Source organism: Ceratotherium simum, chromosome 1 (genome assembly GCF_057802395.1).
Source record: "Ceratotherium simum simum isolate JZ-2026a chromosome 1, ASM5780239v1, whole genome shotgun sequence".
Lineage (NCBI taxonomy): Eukaryota > Metazoa > Chordata > Mammalia > Perissodactyla > Rhinocerotidae > Ceratotherium > Ceratotherium simum.
Window position 1 is genome coordinate 108,765,851 of NC_141900.1, and position 20,007 is coordinate 108,785,857.

Sequence of the window (20,007 nt, forward strand, 5' to 3'; positions counted from 1 at the left end):
TGCCACGGCCCTTCAGTTTGAAATTCTGCTTTTTTGTGCCATTTTGTGAACAATGAAAACACCAAAGGGAAAAGACCGCCCCACGTGTTACCTTCCTGAGGGTTTGCTGCAAGTACTAGCCTGCCCTCCCACTGCGTCTGCAGCAGCCCTGGAGGAAAGGGTGACTCCGCTCCCACAGTGGAAAGACTTACTTAGAAAATGGTAAAAACAGGGACATTTATAAGGAAGTTTACAGCTACGTAGTCAAGTATTTTGAAAAAGATTACTCTTTATTGCTTAATTAAAAGGAATTCTATATTATTAATGTTCAGCATTTTATAAAGTATTTTTGTTTTAAAATTGCTTATCACAGGTGGGTTACTAGCGCTTTCCATTTCTCACAAGAGTAACAATATAGACACAATCAGTGTTTTAACACAGAATGAAGCTTCTTCGTTTTTAGAAGATCCTGTCTCTTGGTATATAGTTCTCACTTACATTTAGGAGACTTCCTCTTATGATGAAGCTAAGAACCGGCATGACACACCCGCGTCTCCTTCTGTTGCAGGCTCTGCGCCGGGAGACCCACGAGTGTCCCATCTGCCTCACGCCGCTCTCCGTGGGCAGCGCCCCCTCAGGGCCATGCAGCCCGCCCTCCCGGGAGGCTGTGCTCCTGTCCTGCTCACACACCTTCCACCACACATGTCTCCTTGCCCTGGAGGAGTTCTCCCTGGGGGACGGCTCTCCTTTCCATGCTTGTCCTCTCTGCCGCTCTCGCTATCAAAAGAAAATTCTTGAATGTTGAATTCATAGTCAGGAAAAATTATATAATTCTGGGGGGAAGTTTACCTTAATTTTGGACGGATCGTGCAAGTTTGGGGTTCAGTACTATAGTGAAATATGTTCTCCAGTGAAATAAACCCTTAGCAGTTGTACAGAGAAAACCTAACTATATTTTAAAAGCTGACAACCCATTTTAGTCTTTAGTTTAGGAAAAGAAATTTCAAATTCATGAGTTTCATCAGTTGACATAAGTGAAGGATGGATAAAAACTTGAGTTTCAGTTGCTCCGCCTCTAGTGCATCAGTTGGGATTGCTCATAACAGTAAAGTTACTCCCGGGCTTTTTCGGTAATCTGATTCCCTGGCCTGTTTACACGCAGCCCTGATTGGCGCCGGGTGGGCCTGCCGGGGTGGTTCCAGCCCACTGTCTTCCCCAGCTCCCCCCACCTGCCCGGTTATTTAGACACAGCCGGGGTCTGACCAAACTGGTACCTAACAACACTCTTGAAATTAAGTGCCTTGAGGCCTCTGCCATTCCTAATGCTTGATTTGTAGTAATTGCTTTATTTCTGTATGATGTCAGTGTTGCACTTCAGCACTTGCATATGTAAACCCAAAATATAAAAATAAAATATCCAGTGGTATTTGGCATCAGAAGAAGGTAATCACCTTTGAATGATTTAGAGCCACATGTAATGTTTTAGCTCCTACGTGAAGAAGTCCACCAAACTGCTTTGATCAGAGTATTTTGACCCTGGTCCACTCTTCCTTGTTTACAATAACCAAGTACAGTTGTCTCTGTTACGCAGTCCCCAAGGCCCCAGATCTCAGTGGCTTCCAAAGAGGCCTGTTCTCCCTGAGCCGCACAGCCTGTCAGCGGGGGGTGAGGGGCGGAGGGGCTGCTCTAAGCGGCCTCGAGTTTTCTGGCTCCTTCCGGCTTATGGCTCATGGCTCGTGTCTCCTTTGCCCTGAGTCCCCAGTGGATGCGCCCAGCCACTGGGAGGAGCAGGCAGAGATGATGACGGCCACGCCTGGGCGTGCAGGCACACGTCACTGCACCACAGCTCACTGCAGGCCGAGGACACAGCGAGCGGCGCCATGCCTGTGTCAGCGTGTGGAAAGAAATCCTAAAATGTATATTCCTATTTATTTTTTATCTCATTCTTTTAAAATGCTGGGCTAGGATGTTTTATTTATATATAGCTGTTTACATATATATCATTTATGAGTAAATACACATATATTGGGGTGTGCTCAAACTTTTTTTTTTTTTTTGGTGAGGAAGATCAGCCCTGAGCTAACATCCGTGCTAATCCTCCTCTCTTTGCTGAGGAAGACCGGCTCTGAGCTAACATCTATTGCCAATCCTCCTCCTTTTTTTTGTTTTCCCCAAAGCCCCAGTAGATAGTTGTATGTCACAGTTGCACATCCTTCTAGTTGCTATATGTGGGACGCAGCCGCAGCATGGCCTGTGGCCGGAGAAGCAGTGCATCGGTGCGCGCAGGGGATCCCAACCCGGGCCACCAGTAGCGGAGCGCGCGCACTTAACCGCTAAGCCACAGTGCCGACCCCTGCGCAAACATTTTTTAATGATGGAGTATCCCATTACAGAATCTGGAGACTGACTTGGAGAATGCTTTCAGCAGCGAGTAAACACTTCTGTTGTGAGGTAGCGGAGGGCAGCTGGACCACAGACTTCACTTTTCCACTCAGAAGGCTGATGAGGCAGACATCTCTCCCCATGCTCCGACAGGCACAGGAGAGCCACGTGACCAAGGCCTGGGCAGTCTAACCGCACCGCCCCAAACCTGGAATCTGGAAGGAGAGGCCAGCATGCACGGCTCACTCAGTGATAGTCCACTAAGGGCCGTGCCTGGCCACGTCCCAACACTCTTGTTCCTGGGCACAAGGACTGGGTGTTGCTGCCCAGACTCCCTGCATTCTTGCCTGCTTTCTGAACCCATTTCTCAAGCTTTCCCACTGAATCTGTGAGATGTCACATTTCCAGTAAACTCTTTTCCAGCTTAAGTGGGCAGAGTCCATTTCTGCTGTTTGCAACCAAGTACTTTGCTGACATAGGAATCAGTTAGTTGTAGGCAACAGGTACTCAGGAAACTTGGTGGGGGTGGAAATTCGGTGTTGGTCATCACTGGGGATGGAGGCAGTGAAAACCCCATGAGTGTTCAGGGGGAGACTCAGGCAGCTGTGACAGTCAATGGCAGATCAGGTAATTTTCTTATTGAAAAGCCTTGTGAAATGACATGCCCATCGAAGGCTTGGGGAGACCAAGTTGTGACCTCAGAACAATGAAAAGGGACTTCAGTGAAGTAGCCGCTTCTCTGGACAGTTTGAAGAGGACAACACTTTCTCAGGTCAAGTCACGAAAACCATGAAGACTTTTATATCGTTATATCATAGCCTCATCAGGTCTCTTATAGGAAAATTGGGTCATTGACCAAGAGAGTTGGGGCCCCAAGAAGCAAGAGTTCAGTGGAGGACTCAGGAGAGGGAAATACTGTGATGCTATTTAAGTCCGTTGTCATAATCCATAAATCTGTGGAGTTATTTAAAAATAGCGTTTTTACATTTCCAAGTGATTATCATTTTGATTAGTAAATTCCAGGTTTGTTTCTCTTGATCAGGGGATATGATCTTATCAGTCCTGTTGCTGTAATAATGCTGATAACAAAAAGCATTTATTTCCTGTTTGTTGGATGGGGGCTGGCTGGTCTGTGGTGGGCTCAGCTGGGCTTGGCTCCAAACTGTGAGTGAGACCCAGATATGTTCCCTGAGCTTTGTGAATTTTGTTTCTGGCACCCTCAACCTAAGAGTTCTGATGAGTACAAGACAGCACAAACCAGGGTGGAACCAAAGAAGAGAAAGAAACAGGAGTGGGAACAAATCGGGGCGAGAATGAGGCTTGCGCGCTTGCTCTAGGAGAGCTGCACGCTTGGTTCTGAGCTTCCTAGTAGCGGGCCCAAAAGGACAATCGTGTCTGCTACACAATCCATCATGTCCACGAGTTAGTTAAAAACAAGGCAAGTGTTCAGGAAAGGAATGAGTACTCTCTGTCTCTGTCTCTTTGAGAAAAGTATCTCCTCTCTTTTGTTTTTTGAACTGGTCATTGGGGTGGCCATGGAGGAGCACCACTCAGATCTCCGTTCAAGAGAATGGCTGTGGGGCGTTAGCTGGCTGACATCTTCTAGCCGCTGCCCTTTCAGGTCCACCTCAGTGCTCACACCAAGGCCACGTGCTCCCGGCTGCTCCTGAGCGAGGCAGGGGTCCAGACCCCACCACGGGGGCGCCATTCACACCAGTATGTGCTCCCATCTCATGGACAACCTCTCCTTATACTCAACTCAGACACTACTTTTCCCATTAAAAGGCCACTTATGACATAAAATAGCACTCACTTCGGTGTCCCTTCAAAGATTCAGTGGTGAGTTTCATGGGAGAGATTTTGTAAAACGTTCCTCAGTATGAAGTGATGACTCCACACCAAGGTCGATGATAGCAGCTTCTGCGAGGGCCTCTCTGGTGCAGTCCCCAGGACATGCTCCTGTGTATCAAGCTTGCTCCATCCAGGTCTTTCTCTCGAGTATCTGTAAAGGTGTGCCGACTATGTGTACTTCAAGTAGAAAATCATTTCTATTGCTTTTATGATAAATACTGGTTAGCAGTGGGTTTAAAATTTACCCCAGAGTAAGTACCAGGAGCGTTTGCTTCTTCCATACCAGAGATTTGTATGTACATTGATACACCTCAATGGACGGGAGGTGTGGAACGGAGTGAACTTCCTGCTGGGAAAGCAGAAAGCCTCGGAAGGATACCTGCAGACAAGGCCGTCCCGACCCCCCGCTGAGGTGAGCCACTGGCAGCACCAGAATTCCCACGTGAAACAAACAAACACACGGATCTGCTCTCTCATTTCTAGTGGTGGCAAACTCAAATGCCTTCTGCAGCCAAGCAGGAACAGATTAGTGAGGAAGGCAGCTGGTTACTGCCATGATTCCAAAATGTGGAACTTAGTGTGGCCAGATTTTCTAATTTTTCAAGAGAATCTCTCTCATTCAAAAGAACTGGATTTTTTGACACTGACAATAATATGGTATTGGCATAAAAACAGAGACATAGATCAATGGAACAGAACAGAGAGCCCACAAACCAACCCACGCATATATGGTCAATTAATTTATGACAAAGGAGCCAAGAATATACAATGGGGAAAGGAGAGTCTCTTCAATAAACGGTGCTGGGAAAACTGCACAGCCATATGCAAAAGAATGAAACTGGACCACTATCTTACACCTCACACAAAAATTAACTCAAAATAGATTAAAGATTTGAACATAAGACCTGAAACCATACAACTCCTAGAAGAAAACATAGGTGGTAAGCGTCTTGACATTGGTCTTGGTGATTTTTTTGGATTTGACACAAAAAGGAAAGGCAACAAAGCCAAAAATAAATGAGACTACATCAAATGAAAAAGCTTCTGCACAACCAGGAAACAATCAACAAAATGAAAAGGCAATCTACAGATTGGAAGAAAATATTTGCAAATCATATATCTGATAAGGGGTTAACATCCAAAATATATAAAGAACTCATACAACTCAAGAGCAAAAAAAACCAATCTGATTAAAAAATGGGCAGAAGACCTGAATAGACATTTTTCCAAGGAAAATATACAGATCATGTACAACAGGTACATGAAAAGGTGCTCAACATTCCTAATCATCAGGGAAATGCAAATCAAAACCACAATGAGATATCACTTCACACCTGTTAGAATGGCTGTCATCAAAAAGACAAGAGATAAGTGCTGGCAAGGATGTGGAGAAAAGGGACCCCTTGTGTACTGTTGGTGAGAATGTAAATTGGTGCAGCCACTATGGAAAACAGTATGGAGGTTCCTCAAAAAATTAAAAAATAGAACTACTATATGATTCAGCAATTCCACCTCTGAGTATTTAGCCAAAGGAAATGAAAACACTAACTCAAAAAAATATCTGCACCCCCATGTTCATTGCAGCATTATTTATAATAACCAAGATATGGAAACAAGCTAAGTATCCATAGGTGGATGATGGATAAAGAAAATATGATATATATACATACACACACACAATGGAATATTATTCAGCCATAAAAAAGGAAATCCTGCCATTTGTGACATGGATGAACCTTGAAGGCATCACGCTAAGTGAAATAAGTCAGACAGAAAAAGACAAATACCTTATTATCTCACTTATTTGTGAAATCTTAAAAAAAAAAAACAACAACCAAAACCAAACTCATAGATACAGAGAATAGATTGGTGGTTGCCAGAGGCAGGGGGTGGGGAGTGGGAAAGAGGGTCAAAAGGTACAAACTTATAGTTAGAAAATAAATAAGTCCTGGGGATGTAATGTACAGCAGGGGACTCTAGTTAATAATACTGTATTGTATATATATGAAAGTTGCTGAGAGTAAATCTTAAAAGTTATCAAAAGTAAAAAAATTGTAGCTATGTGTGGTGATGGATGTTAAGTAGATTTATTGTGGTGATCATTTCACAATACATACATATTGAATCATTATGTTGTGCACCTGAAACTAGTGTTATATGTCAATTACATGTCAATTGGGAAAAAAAAGACACTGAGGTTACAGGAGTATACTGAAACACCTATGCTCTCACACAGCCATCCCATTGTGGAATTTTTGTGATTCATTAATGTTGACTCAATTTTTAAAAAGTTGAACTGGCAAAAATACACGTTTGTAAGTTGAGCACAGTCCTCAGGCCACTTGTTTGCCATCTGTGCATCACACAGGTGCCCTGGGGAGGGAGGCCCTACTACACAACCAAAATAGTCTGGGATGGAAAAGTTTTCTTTTAGATAGATGCCCACTTTACCACAATGAAATCCTAACGAAGTATCCACAGAATAACTGGCTTTGAGTAATGCTATTTCTTAATGTACTTTTCTAAAACCATTTACTAAGATAAACCAAAGTAACTTGTTGCATGTGATTATTATTAATTGGGAAACACCTACCCCAAACAAACGAATTTTAGCAGAGTTGATCAGTAGCCAACAATTGGGTAGCAAGAGCAGTTGTCTCTTTGAATCCATCTTGGATCAAGATAATAAACTTTATTAACTGCATTAAAAAATGTGTAGGGGAGGAGAAAGCTTTCTTCGACCCTCTTAGGGTCCTTGGCTGGGTCTGAAAATTAAACTGACAAAGATCAACAAGAGAATAGCACATAAATGTATTTAGTGTAAGTTTACGTGACGTGGGCGACTTCACAGAGTGAAGACCCAGGTGTTGTTAGGCGAGGTGTGATGGCGAGTGGACAGCCGTGGAGGACACAGCAGGTCAAGGAGGGTGAGGAAGTGCAGGAAACAGGGGACTTATCAAGGCCTCCTTGTTAGGATTCTTTGGAGAGAAGGAGGCTCCTTTCCTCCGGGTATAGAGCCGGCACTTCTCACAAGAGGGTCTTAAGACCTGTTTCAGGGAAGAAGGGTGAAGGGGGAAGGAAGTCAGAGAGACCTTCCTGCTTCTAGCATTTTCTCAAACACCTTCAGCTTGAAATAGTCAGTGTGCCAAGGTGCCATATTTTGGTAGTGTGTCCTGAACCCCATCAAATGCTTGCTTTCGCTTTCTACAGGGAGTGATGCACATCTAACTTATCTAAAATGGTGTTAAGAATTTTAGAAAACTTTATCCTTGGTCCTCATGGTTATGTTAGGGGATGAAGTTCTCTATAAGCCCCAATAATCAGGAGTAATATGAAATTCATGAGCCTAGGCCATAACCTATTTCCACCCAGAAGTGAGAGACCTAAGAAGATCCAAGATCATAGTCTTTGACAGAGTCTCCATTAGTTTTGTTGAAAAACAGCGAGGTTCTCAGGCCTACATATGGACACACCCTGCAGTTTGTCGAGGACACAGCTGGTGTGCAGTATGAAGGGAACGCCTCACAAACAGTCGAGCCTGTGCTGGGGGCGTGGGGAGCAGTGCCCTGTCTTCTGTGAATCTATGATCACCTCTGTTTGGATTCGGCCTGGCTGCACCACGTTTACGGGGCTGGCGTGGGCAAGCCAGGAACACAGACATCCGTGCCCTGGGGACCACACACATCTTTCTGCCCCACCCTCCTCAAGCACATGGCTTTCATCCTCAAGGGCACCTTGCAGATGAGTCAAAATTTTTAGTTAAGGTGTTTCTGAACTGAATAGAATTATTTTAAAACATAATTCTTGTTACACAGAAATTTGTGTAATAATTGGGATTTTGAAAGAATTTAGATGTACCAAAAAAGTTGCAAAAATAGAATTCCCATATACCCTTCACCCAGCTTCCCCTCATGTTAACAAGCCATAGTAAAATTACATAAACCAGAAAATAACATTAATACAGTACTGTTAACTAATCCACAGACTTTATTCAAATTTTGTCAATTGTCTCTGGGATGTTTAGTGGCTAAGAATTTTCTTTGCCAACATGAATGCCAATCTGTTTAAAAGAATGCATCTTCAAAATTATAAGCCATGTGTATACAGTCACTAAGTCACCATGTTAACTGGAAGTTTCCAGACAGAGGAGAATGAGTCATTGACAAGAGCTCCATGAAACCAAGAGTTTAAGTATTCATGGTTCAAAACACAAACTTAGTGTTTGGTACATTAACAGAAAATATTCTTCAAAATAAGTTCGTGAGATACACTAATCAGAGATTCAAGATATAAAATTTAGAAATAAGCTCTACTTTTATGGACATTTAGTTCATGAAAAAGGCACTGAAATCGCACATACTATTTAGTATACAGCATGGCCACAGCTGGGCTGTCATCTGGGGCAACAATGAAGATGTGCTGGGACTGCATTCAGGTGCTTGTATCAGACCTGACTGCGTGGCCTGAACACACAAGGAGTCGCCATCTCCTCAGAAGCCTAAGGAGGGTGGGCAGGGCAGGCAGCCACTCAGTGGGCACCCAAGCTCTTTCAGCTGTCATCTTCAAGGTAAGTTCATGGTCCAGAGTGGCTCTTGAAGTCCCAGCCTCACATCCTGTCACATCCACGGTCCGAGGAGGGCACGGTGGAGGTAGAATGGTGCTTCTCCTGGCAGACTCGCTTCTTTGAAGTCACCTTTCTGGAGGTCCCACCCAACACGTCCGCTGAGTCTCCCTGGTAAAGATCCAAGTCACATGGCCACCTCTACCTGCAAGGGAAGCTGGGTACACTGCCACCCTGAAGAAAACTGGAGTTGTGTTGCTCAGCGTGAAGGAGAGAATGGCTGTCATGTGGCAAGTGACAGTCTCGCATTCCTTTCAAGTAACTCCAGATAAAGTGATGACTGATTATGAAACAAATAATCATAAAAATACTTAGGGCTTGGCACTGGCCCCACGGCCTAGTGGTCAAATTTGGCATGCTCCACTTCAGCGGCCCGGGTTCGGTTGCCAGGCGCAAACCTACACCACTTGTTGATGGCCATGCTGTGGTGGCAACCAACATACAAAACAGAGGAAGACTGGCACAGATTAGGGCGAATCTTCCTCAAGCAAAAAGAGGAAGATTGGCAACGGATGTTAGCTCAGGGCAAATCTTCCTCAGCAAAAAAAAAAAAACAGTAGTTAGGCTTGGGGTAATGAAAATGATCTGGGACTAAATGGTGGTGATGGTTGCACAACCCTGTGAATATACTAATTTTATATTAGGATATATGAGAGTGAATTTTATGGTATGTGAATTATATCCCAATTTAATTAGGGGCAAAAATGGGTAAATATTTTTTTAAATCTTGGAGTAGGGAAGGCTTCTCTAAGTATTACACCAAAAACCTTATGGGAAATTGCAAATTTTGATGATTTCAAAATTTAAAATTTCCATACAGCAAAAATCAAACAACTTGGAGAAGTTAAAAGAACAAATAACCAAGAAAAAATATAACACATCAGAAAGACAAACATTTAATATCCATAATACACAGTTTTTATTAAAAAATAAGGATATTATGAAATACCAAAAAAAAAATGGGCTAAGTATGTTAATTTACAAAAGCAGAAATACAAATACCTGCTAAAATTAAAAATTTCCCCTCACTAGTTATTGAAAATGCAAAGAAAACCAATTAAATATTTGCCTGTCAGTGTCACTAATGTAAAAGACTGGCAAAATCCAGTGGTGGCTAGAGAAACCCTCTTCACATGCTGCTGACAAGAGGATACGTTGATATGGTCTTTCTGGAAGTAGCTTGGAAATGTGTACTGTCTTTGATCCAGGACTTTCATTTCTAGGAATTACGTGAATTTGTGATTTATAATCAGAAATATGTATTTGGTCTTCCTCCCTATTCCTGGCACAGAGCTCCTAAAACCCATGGAATTTCCTAAGTGATAAAGAACGATCAAGGTGTCTTTTGATATAACAAGCCCCTTTCAACCACACCTGAGCTTCTGTAAATGAGGTGACTTTTGGGAAGTCCCAAAGGACGGCCAGGGGATCCAAGCAAGTGATTAGAGGGTTGGAACTCTCCGTCCCACTCTCCTGACCTCTGCGGAGGGAGGAGGGGCTGGAGGTCGAGCTATCACTCATGGTCAATGATTTAATCAATCATGTTGATGTAACGAAGCCCCCATAAAAAATCCTAACTGAAGAGGTCTGGAGAGCTTCCGGGCTGGTGAACATTGGAGCTGCTGAGGGTGCGCCTAGAGAGGACATGGAAGCTCCGTGCCCTTCCCACATGCCTTGCCCTGTGCAGCTCCTCCATCTGGCTGTTCCTGAGTTGCATCCTTTATAATAAACTGGTAATCTAATAAGTAAACTGTTTTCCAGAGTTCTATGAGCTCCTCTAGCAAATCACTGAACCAGAGGAGGGGGTAGTGGGAACCTCCGACTTACAGCTGGTTGGTCAGAAGCACAAGTGACAACCTGAACTTGGGGGACCAGTCTTGTGGGACTGCGCCCTTAACCTGTGGGGTCTGCACTAACTCCATGTAGTGTCAGAAGTGAATTGAAATGTAGGATACCCTGGTGGTGTCCACAGAGGACTGGAGGACTGCTTGGTGTAGGAAAAACCCACACACATTTGGTGACCAGAACTGAAGCACTGAGAGTAGAGAAAAGAAAAAGGAGTTTTTCATTACAAATTTCTAAGGAGATAAGAGAACAGTGTGCTAAGATATACGTCGAAATTTGTTGGTATTTATGGTAGTTACAAATTGGAAATAAGCCAGACACCCATCACTAAGGAGTGGTTAAAATACCGGTCCATACGCTCCCAGAGGAATACTATAGAGCCGCCCGATGTAATGAGCTAACCCCACATCCACTGGAAGGGAAAGAAGTCCACAAACAAAGGAGGTTACGTACATATATAACACCATCCTCCGGTGGCATCTGGTTTGTCACTGAGCAACCACATGGGACTACAAAGGCATACACATTTAAACACTGAAACTTAAGAATGAGATTAGATGAATCAAGGGAAACATTTTTAATGATGCAATATCATTGCCTTTTGTAGACTTACATTTGGCTTCTGTTTCAAGGACAAAGCCTCATAAGAAAACTAATGTTTGACACATCTAGACGTTCAAGCTTAACCAAATAAAACATAATGAGGATACAGAGACTCAAAAATCTTTTCTTGCTTATTACAAGCTTTTAACATAGCCAACATCAATCCAAAATCTTCATCATAATTTAAGAAACTATTATTGTAAGAAATTACGGTAAATGAAAAACTTCCATTAGGGTAACTGAGGACTCATTTGGAAAAGTCTCAGATGAACTAGATGAATGCTGTATGACTTCTAAGGAACTGGCCTCAGTTGTTTCTACACAGTCCCAACTGTTAAAAATTTTAAAAGGCTTATTTTAGTCCTTTATAAGATCTGCTACAACTAATTGTGACATTACCTTAAAAATGTCAAGCAATTATAAGAGCACATTTAAATAAATTATTTAAAATAACAGCTAACACTTATTGAGTGTCTGAGGTTTCAGGCACTGTGCCAGCATCTGGCCCGTCAGGTGTGGTCAGGGCAGGTGTAGATGCCAAAGGTAGGCAGATATAAAAGCCACCCAGGTCCCATGCATGGCACACAGACGTGATTTTTTCTCCCCGTAGGTCTAGTACAGATAACTGCAGCTATTGTTTCCTAGTCCTTGCCCATAACCCCAGGCATTGCCCCATTTTATACTAGTGGGGAACCAAATGAGGAAATCCTGAGAAACCGAGGCCTAGGACATGGAAGCTCTGGTCAGCTCACCCGGGACTCAGGGTTCCCCAGCCCCAGGCCTGTGCTCTGAACCAGTGAACAAGGGTGCTTGCAGCTGCTCCATCTATGCCTTTCCCAAACATGGAGCGTGCTGGCCCACTGGGAACCTGGAGGGCTGAGAGCTGTGACAAGCAGGGCAGAACCATGACCTTTAACTTCTCCAAAACCGTTTTTCTTCCTTTCAAGGCAACCAAGCCGAATTCGTAAAGCCCAAATATCTCACCCGTGTTCTCTACCTGGTTCACTGCCCTCATCAAGCACCACTAAAACGGGAACAATTTTAAAACAAGTTCCTTTGTTTGGTTCTTAAAGGAACTAAAGATGTTCTGATCTTAGATAAGGTTCTCTCATCCAGTCACGGGGCTCCTGTAGGAAAATAGGTGCTTTTGTCTCATAGGCTGTAACTGATAAGTAAAATATATCTGAGAAGCAATACATATAAAGTGGTTAAGTGTAGGAACTCGGGAGCCAGCCAGCTCGGGGTTCGAATCTCGAGTCCTGGGGATCCCTGGACAGGTTACTTAACCTTTCTGTGCTTTAACTACTTCATCTACAAAGTGGGAATAGCAGTACCTCCTTCACAGAGTTGTCCTGAGGATTAAATAAGTTACATGATTAAATAAATACACATGCACACACATGTAAAATACTAGAACAATGCCTGGCACAGGGAAGCACTATTTAAGTGCTTGCTGCTATTATTATTGTTTCTGTTGTTGCTATGTTAAAGCAGTAACTCCCTTTTGCAAGCTACATATATAAAATTGGTCTCATCTTAGAATCACATCTTAGATATCTACTTATGTTGCCTGCATTATTAAATGTTTAGCTGCATTTAATCTAGAAAGAAATGTTTGTTTGAGTTTATAAGGCTTGGAAATATGGAAACTGGGGCTCTGCCACACTTTTTCAATCCCCTATCAGCACATCAGACGACTGGAAGAGGGACGGTGTTGAAACACTTGATTATGTTTTGCGATGAATAATTCATTATCTGGTGTTTGAAAATTCTGAACCAACTGATGGGAATCACTAAGAAACCAAAACCCCAAAAGCAGGCAGAGGTGAGACTGGAGTGGTGCTGACCTGGTTCACAGCCAGTTCTTCAATTCACTAGTTGTGTGACCTTAGGCAAAGGTCCTAACCTTTGTGCGTTTGGGCCCCTTATCTGTAAAGTGGAGGGATGCATATTCCCATTTCCCAGAGGGTCTGAGGGCTGACCGTGTGAGAACAAGAGCAGAGCACACTCCCACCCCCATCCCCATGCCCTTTTCACCACCCACAAAGTCTGAGGAGATGCCACGGTAATGACTAAAAAAGAAAAGAAAAAATGAATCAGACTGAATTAAAGATGGAGTACGAGAGAGAGAAGGTAAAGAGAAACTCTCTGAATACGGAAATATAAGTGAGGCAAGAGACAGGCATTGGCATCGGCAATAATCTCTCTGTCATTTGATTCTCCAAGTCTACTGTTATGCCGATATAGAAAGAACTGTGGACGACTTCAAGAGGCTGTGAAAGGAAAGCTGCCGGATCAGTGTAACAGCTACAGTCGCAGCCCACAGTCTCGACTCTCAGGTGTCATCGTTTGTGAGTGGTACTTTCTTTTAATAACAGCTTTTCAAAGGAAAGGACATTACAACATTCAAATAGCGTTTTTAGTAGCTGATAAAACTTTCTTCCTCAGATTCACAGCCCACATCTGAATCTCTGCCTCCTCATGTTCAGACAGTAACGACTCTTCTGCTGCACTGTGGTCCTCAGAAACTGCACAGCTGGTGTTGCTGCCCTGCACTTCCTAACTCATGCCTGTCCACTCACTTCCTCTGGACATGTAGAAGAGCACAAAACCAAAGTCGTATCTGAGAATAACTGCGTTTTGTCTAAATTTCCTCTTTGATTACATTTGAACTTGAAAAACTTTTTCCTAATTGAATTACAGAATTGGAAGTTAAATAACTTCTCTTGAAAACTAGCTCCCAGCTCTACTCCTTCAAGACATATGGATTGATCACCTAGTTTTGAAATTTTACAATCAATCCATTTTTTAGAGTTTTAGCAAGTTCTCCTGATTTTATTACATTTTTTTTGCGGTGCAACAAATAATTTGCATATACAATACACTCACTTCTTTGTCACAATGAACTTCACCTGAACAATATTCAAAAGCCAAAGAAGGTCTTTGTATTTGTTCTTCTTTCCACTAGATCCAAGGTTGTGTTTATCAAACTAAAGCTCCCATCCGCTAGGAGGTCAGGAAATGACTTAGTGGTTTGTGTCTAGTATTTTGAAAAATAAGAAAACACAACAGAAAAGCCAGCATGCATCCCACGTAGTAAAAGCAGGTACTATTTTGTTAAATTTTTGTTTACATGTATAGAAGTGTGTGTGTGTGTGTGTGTGTGTGTGTGTGTGTATGGAGTTACAGTGTAAAATGCATTTCTTCCTCTGGTCAAAAAGCTTGAGAGCCACTGGTGTAACGGCTTCTGTCTGTCAGTGAATTAACCAGATGCTAATGGCATCTGCTCTTCCAAGAACTCTGGATTAAGCTGCCCAGACCATAATTGGTTCAGTCCTTCTACAGAAGAAATTAGAGAAATCAAACAAATCCAAATAACTCACACAAATAAGAAAACATACATGATTTCAATTATTGATGCTACATTTTAGGTTGCAAAAAATTGATATAATCATAACAAAAAGAGAGAAAAATATCTACTTCTTCCTCAATTCAACATTCCACCAGAATAATCACTACCCCTTTATAAATCTGAAATGGAAGTAACCTATATACCCTTAAGTTTTAGCCATGATGGTCTTTAAGAGGAAAAAAACATATTTGAGTGCTTGTTAACCAAAATATGAAGTCACTTTTTGTAAAACTTTAATTTCTAAGACATTTAAAAAGTCACACTAGAAGTATCTCATAAAAACAAACAAGACTGACAATCTGTAAACAAGACACTCTAAACAAAAATAATTCACCAGTACATCTAAACATCAATTTTAAAGTAACATCATACCGGTTTTTTTTTAAGTTTAAAAAGTCAGTACTGCATGTATGTTCATATTTTAAAAAAATTATTCTAAGAATTCTGCTTGATTACATTAAATACTGTGCTAACAACAAAGAAAGCCACATAGGATTTTCAAACAACGTAAGCCTATGTTGTTGGCAGATGAAGTGGTTACTGAGGCCACAGGGAGGTCTCCTGTGCTCCATCAAAGTGAGGCAGATGTCGATGCCCCTGAGATCAGGTGTATACGTGCCTTTCAGGCATCCGAAAGTCAAAACCACGTGGAAGGTTTCATCTTTAGCCACTAATCAACCCCTCGGTGTGGCACTGAAGGAGCTAACGTTAGTGTGTGTGTGTGTATAATTTTCACATGAAGTATCATATTTAGAGGTCTATTTTTATACAGAATAAAGCTAAGTAAATATTAAAGCCAAGAAATATCTTGGAAAATCAGTGAAAATCACTACAAATGTTATAACCTGTAAAATTTATAATTTAAAAAAAAACTTATTTAAATATTGCAGAACCAATTAATGATAAGAATTGGCTAAGACTCCTCAAGAAACTTAGCAACTACAGTGCCTAAGGCCCTTTTAAGACGGATCCCAGGGAGCACTGGATTTAACGCGGTCACTGATGTACCCGCATCCAATCAGAAGGGAAACAGCAGATCAGAACCCATCTGGCTGCTGGCACCTGGAGCTCTGATGGCAGGTCTGGCCGCCTTCTCCTTCACTAGCACAATAGCTGCAACCAAGGGAAGCCTCAAGGCGCCGGTCCTCACCAGTGCTCACGCGCTCAGCCTCAGTGTGCTGCCACCCATTTCTGCCGTAGGTTTCATACAGCCGGCCTCCAGCGTGTGTCCAATAGCAACACCTGCATTTAGAGTCAGTCTCTCATTCAAGAGGAAGATTCTTGTGTATGTGAGCAGGAATATACAAGCTGTTGGTGGAGCCTCAAGTGGTGGTAATTACGCGGCAGACCGAGTATAAAACAACCTGTATGGGCACCTGAGACGCACAGGTCAGAACCATCCCTCCACATGATGTGTATCCTCTGTTTCAATAGCAGTGAAGGCGCTTTAGGAATTTATAATACATTCCACTGCTTACTAATCCAAACCTGGCTTAAGTCCTCAGACGGAAAGAAACTTTCAAATTAACAGAGCCAATATAGACATTGAAAAGTTTAATATTTTACTCAAAAATTTTCAGACATCTAACAAATACCCAAGAACTCTTCCTTTGGATGTGCCCTGAAATTCGTGTAAGTTAAAATGGATACTCTTTTATTTAAAGAAGTTTCTTTCTCTTCTCCCCTTGACCTGGTCTGCTCAAAGTATGGATTGCAAGCAAATTTCAGTAAAAAAAAAAATCAAAGCTTGCAATTAATTAATGGGTATAATTACCAGTGAAATTAGAAAGCAACCAACTTTTATTAATTTTCTCAGTATGCACATCTTATGCTGAGAAATTCACCAATACTAGACTGGTGGTATTTACTAAGTGTTGTTTAGAATCACAAAATGTTCTTTTATTTTAAAACTAAGCTGCATTTTAACAAGAGAAGCTCAGAAGGAAATGCAGACCTACAAATAAAAAAAGAAGTATACTCAATGAAGTTTACAAATATACAGATTAATTTTTCTTATTATTTTGGTTTTAAGTGGAAATTTCTGATGTCAAATATATACAGCCTGTTTTTCATAAATTTCCCCCCAAAAAACTTTTAAGTTCAACAATTTAAGAAAAATGTTTTTACTTTTGTCTGAACACAGACAATCTATTGCCATACACATAGTGCATATGAACATATGTATTTAGAGAGACTGCATAACTATGAATTATGTGCAAATGGGCCCATCTCATATTTTTGCATGCATAATTTTTGATACTCTTTCCTAGTGGATGGTAACACAGAGTATAATTTTATTTTGGACTTGAAGTCAAGAAACCATCCCAAGAATTATTTACAATTTAATAACTGAATGATTATCAGATCATGGTACAATGCAAAACTATTCTTACATCATGAATGCTGATGCTGTGCATTTTTGGTGTTAAACTGGTAACTTCTTTAAGTCTAAGGTTTAAATTGGCAAATACAAAAGTAACGAAAGCCTAAAGAATGTGAAAGAAGGGGCTTCTACCACAGAGCATTTATAGTTTCATAATGGACACAGGAGCACAGGGAATTAAGGGATTTTTGGGGAAAAATGCTTAAAAAAACGGAGTGTACATATAGCCTATAAGGCAAAATCTAAGTTACAAGTGTATTCAACACTGGCAACTCTGTTATGAGAGGTAACACTGAATTTATATACACATGCGCTGTCGGTGAACTGGTTCATCAGATTCCTACCGCAGTGCCTTTCACTGCACAGTAGACGGCACACCTGGAGTGGCTCCCAAGGCTCAGGTTTGAAAAGAATTTCATATTTTTCCCATGACTCAAAGTCCAGTCAATATCATTCGTAACAGAAATTAGAACTATGCTTTTGTTTTTTTTTTTAAGGAAGTGAAAAATATAATCTGCAACCATTACAGTTCCACCCACTATAACAATGACAATCTATAAACCTGGATTTTTTGCAGAACCTTCACTCACATCCAAGCATCGAGGATGCCCTTCACGTAGGCTTCTACATTTTGAATAAAATATATAATGGGATTTAAGTGAATCCTTAGAAAGCTCCAAAGTCTGCCTTTTCTAACATTCTCAAATGGGTGATTGTATCGACAGATGCAAGCAAATGTGTCCACAGAAGAAATGTGATGCCCTAAGGAATCTGCATTTGGCTAGAAACTACAGGGTCCACCACAAAGTTAAATTAAGAGAAGACCTGTGACAGCCAAGTGCTTAGTAGACTATGAAAAAAATGACCCTGACAGGCTCAAGCCCTGTGAACCACAGTCAGTGTGAAGCGCTCCTGACTGATGGGAATGTTGTGCATCTGGGGTTCTCAGGTCTCTTGATTGCAGAGTGGTGCTGTGTGTCTCACAATGCTTTCTGATGCCCATTTGCAGAAGGCTTTGTTGTTTCTGTATCCCTTGAAGTATTTGATAAGTGAAGTTTATGAAGGCCTGCAGAAAAATTAAGAAAATGGTGAGAAATGATGTATTGTTGAGTGTTGAGCAACGGGTTAGGAGGAGACTAACAAGGCAGAATGTGAAGTGTTATTGTGGAGAGTGTGATGTGCTGGCCAGACTCCCTTCAGGATCAAAGATCTCTTTTCCCCACTGGCAGCTCCTCTGGGGAGCCTAAGCTGAAGACAACTGCCTAGCAGGAAGTCATGGCTTCTCCTCAATCCAGTGCAGCTCTGGGGGCCATCCCTCCGTCACAACATCCCATAGGGCCAGCTGAGGCTTCTGGTGAGATGCACGAAGCCCACTTCTTCTCTTTTCATAGCTCCTTCCTCAACCCTGCCCTCTGCTCTGATCCCAGGAGCACCCTCTAATAAACTTGCTCCTGCAAGCTTATTCCCATCCCAAAGTGCGCTTGCCAGGGAACCCAACCTGAGACAAGTATGATCCCATTTTTGTTTTAAAATACACACGTATGTATATACACAAAGGAAAACGTATGGAAAGACACACCAAAATATTAACATGTAATTAAAAAGAAAAAGCAATGACAAACATTACCAAAAAGAAAAAGAGAAAGAAATGGCAAAAGAACAAATTGAATATAAATAATATTTCACTACTCAAAGATGTTTCACAGAATAAAAAACTATCACTCTTTTTAAGTTACATTAATTTCCCTCTATATCATGCAGCAATTATTTACATAATGTACCTAATATATAGAACAATATTGTGCCCCCAAAGGCAGAAAAGGTAGAAGCAACTTTAAGAGTTTATGTGGCACTAAAGCTCCAAGCAAAGACGTTCAAGAACACAAAAGTAGCCGTCTATGGAAAAGATTTTGAGGAAACAATTTTTATGAGGCTCAGACCTTTGTGACACCTCAAAAACATACTTGAATACAATTATTTTTCCCCTAAAGTTCCAGATGGTTATCTACCTGACTGCTATGCAATTTTATACCACTCTTAAACCAACATAGCACTCCAAATTTTAAAATTACTATCACCTGCATATCTTAATGAAAGAAAAAGTAAAATTGAGCCTGTCTATGACAGATGAATAGGAAGGAAAAAAGAAATCAATCCAACACAGAAAACAACTCTGGTCTCAAGAATGGCCACGCCACTAAGTGACCACAGGAGCCCACAGCTATTGGATGTGGGGAAGGGTGTTGAACAGGGCCTGCTGGAGAAGGAAGTGGGCGCAGAGAACCAGGGAGGTAATCAGTGTCCTAACTGAAGCAGAATCCCCGTTTAGGATAGATGATTTTAGTTAGTAACTGCTAACACCTGGGTGCAGTGCAGGCTATGCATTCTGAAAAACTACAGTGTCTCTCTTCTGCAGAGACAGTCACCTCCACCACCATTCCTGTAGCTAAATTCTGAGTGTTTACTTTGTACAAAATACTCTATGAGATAGATACTGTTACTATCAATGGACAGAGTAGCAGAGGGAAAAAGCCTACAAAAAAAGAGAAAAACAGAAAGGAGATAAATTTTTTTTTATAATTTATTTTTTCTTTTCTTGGTGAGGAAGATCAGCCCTGAGCTAACATCCACGCCAATCCTCCTCTTTTTGCTGAGGAAGACTGGCCCTGAGCTAACATCCGTGCCAATCTTCCTCCACTTTATGTGGGACACCACCACAGCATGGCCTGACAAGCAGTGCGTCGGTGTGCGCCTACGATCCAAACCCAGGCTGCCAGCAGCAGAGCGCGTGCACTTAACTGCTACGCCACGGGGCTGGCCCCGAGATAGTTAAATTTTATAATCAAATTGTGATTCCCAGTGAAATCATCTTAAGATCTCAGATCATTCAAACATTATATGTACTTAACGAGGATCTTTTTCTATGTATAA

General features: G+C 41.8%; 2 protein-coding genes across 11 annotated transcripts in view; one reads left to right on the forward strand and one right to left on the reverse strand.

Moving 5' to 3' along the window:
- Window positions 1-6,118, forward strand: part of RNF32 (ring finger protein 32) — a 43,307-nt gene extending 37,189 nt beyond the window's left edge. For 7 of the 8 annotated variants that reach the window (XM_087433693.1, XM_087433714.1, XM_087433706.1 and 4 more), the window contains one exon: window positions 548-6,117. In XM_087433693.1, the coding sequence (XP_087289819.1) occupies window positions 548-784 (237 nt within the window). In that variant the 3' untranslated portion in view covers window positions 785-6,117. Of the gene's footprint in view, window positions 1-547 lie in introns of all 8 variants that reach the window. The other variant, XM_087433718.1, reaches the window with a different exon arrangement.
- A 2,061-nt stretch (window positions 6,119-8,179) lies between these two features.
- The window catches only part of LMBR1 (limb development membrane protein 1), a 162,929-nt gene continuing 151,101 nt past the window's right edge, over window positions 8,180-20,007 (reverse strand). For 2 of the 3 annotated variants that reach the window (XM_087433681.1, XM_087433671.1), the window contains one exon: window positions 8,180-18,142. In XM_087433681.1, coding sequence (XP_087289807.1) covers window positions 18,057-18,142 — 86 coding nt within the window. In that variant the 3' untranslated portion in view covers window positions 8,180-18,056. The remainder of the gene's footprint in view (window positions 18,143-20,007) is intronic. The other variant, XM_087433676.1, reaches the window with a different exon arrangement.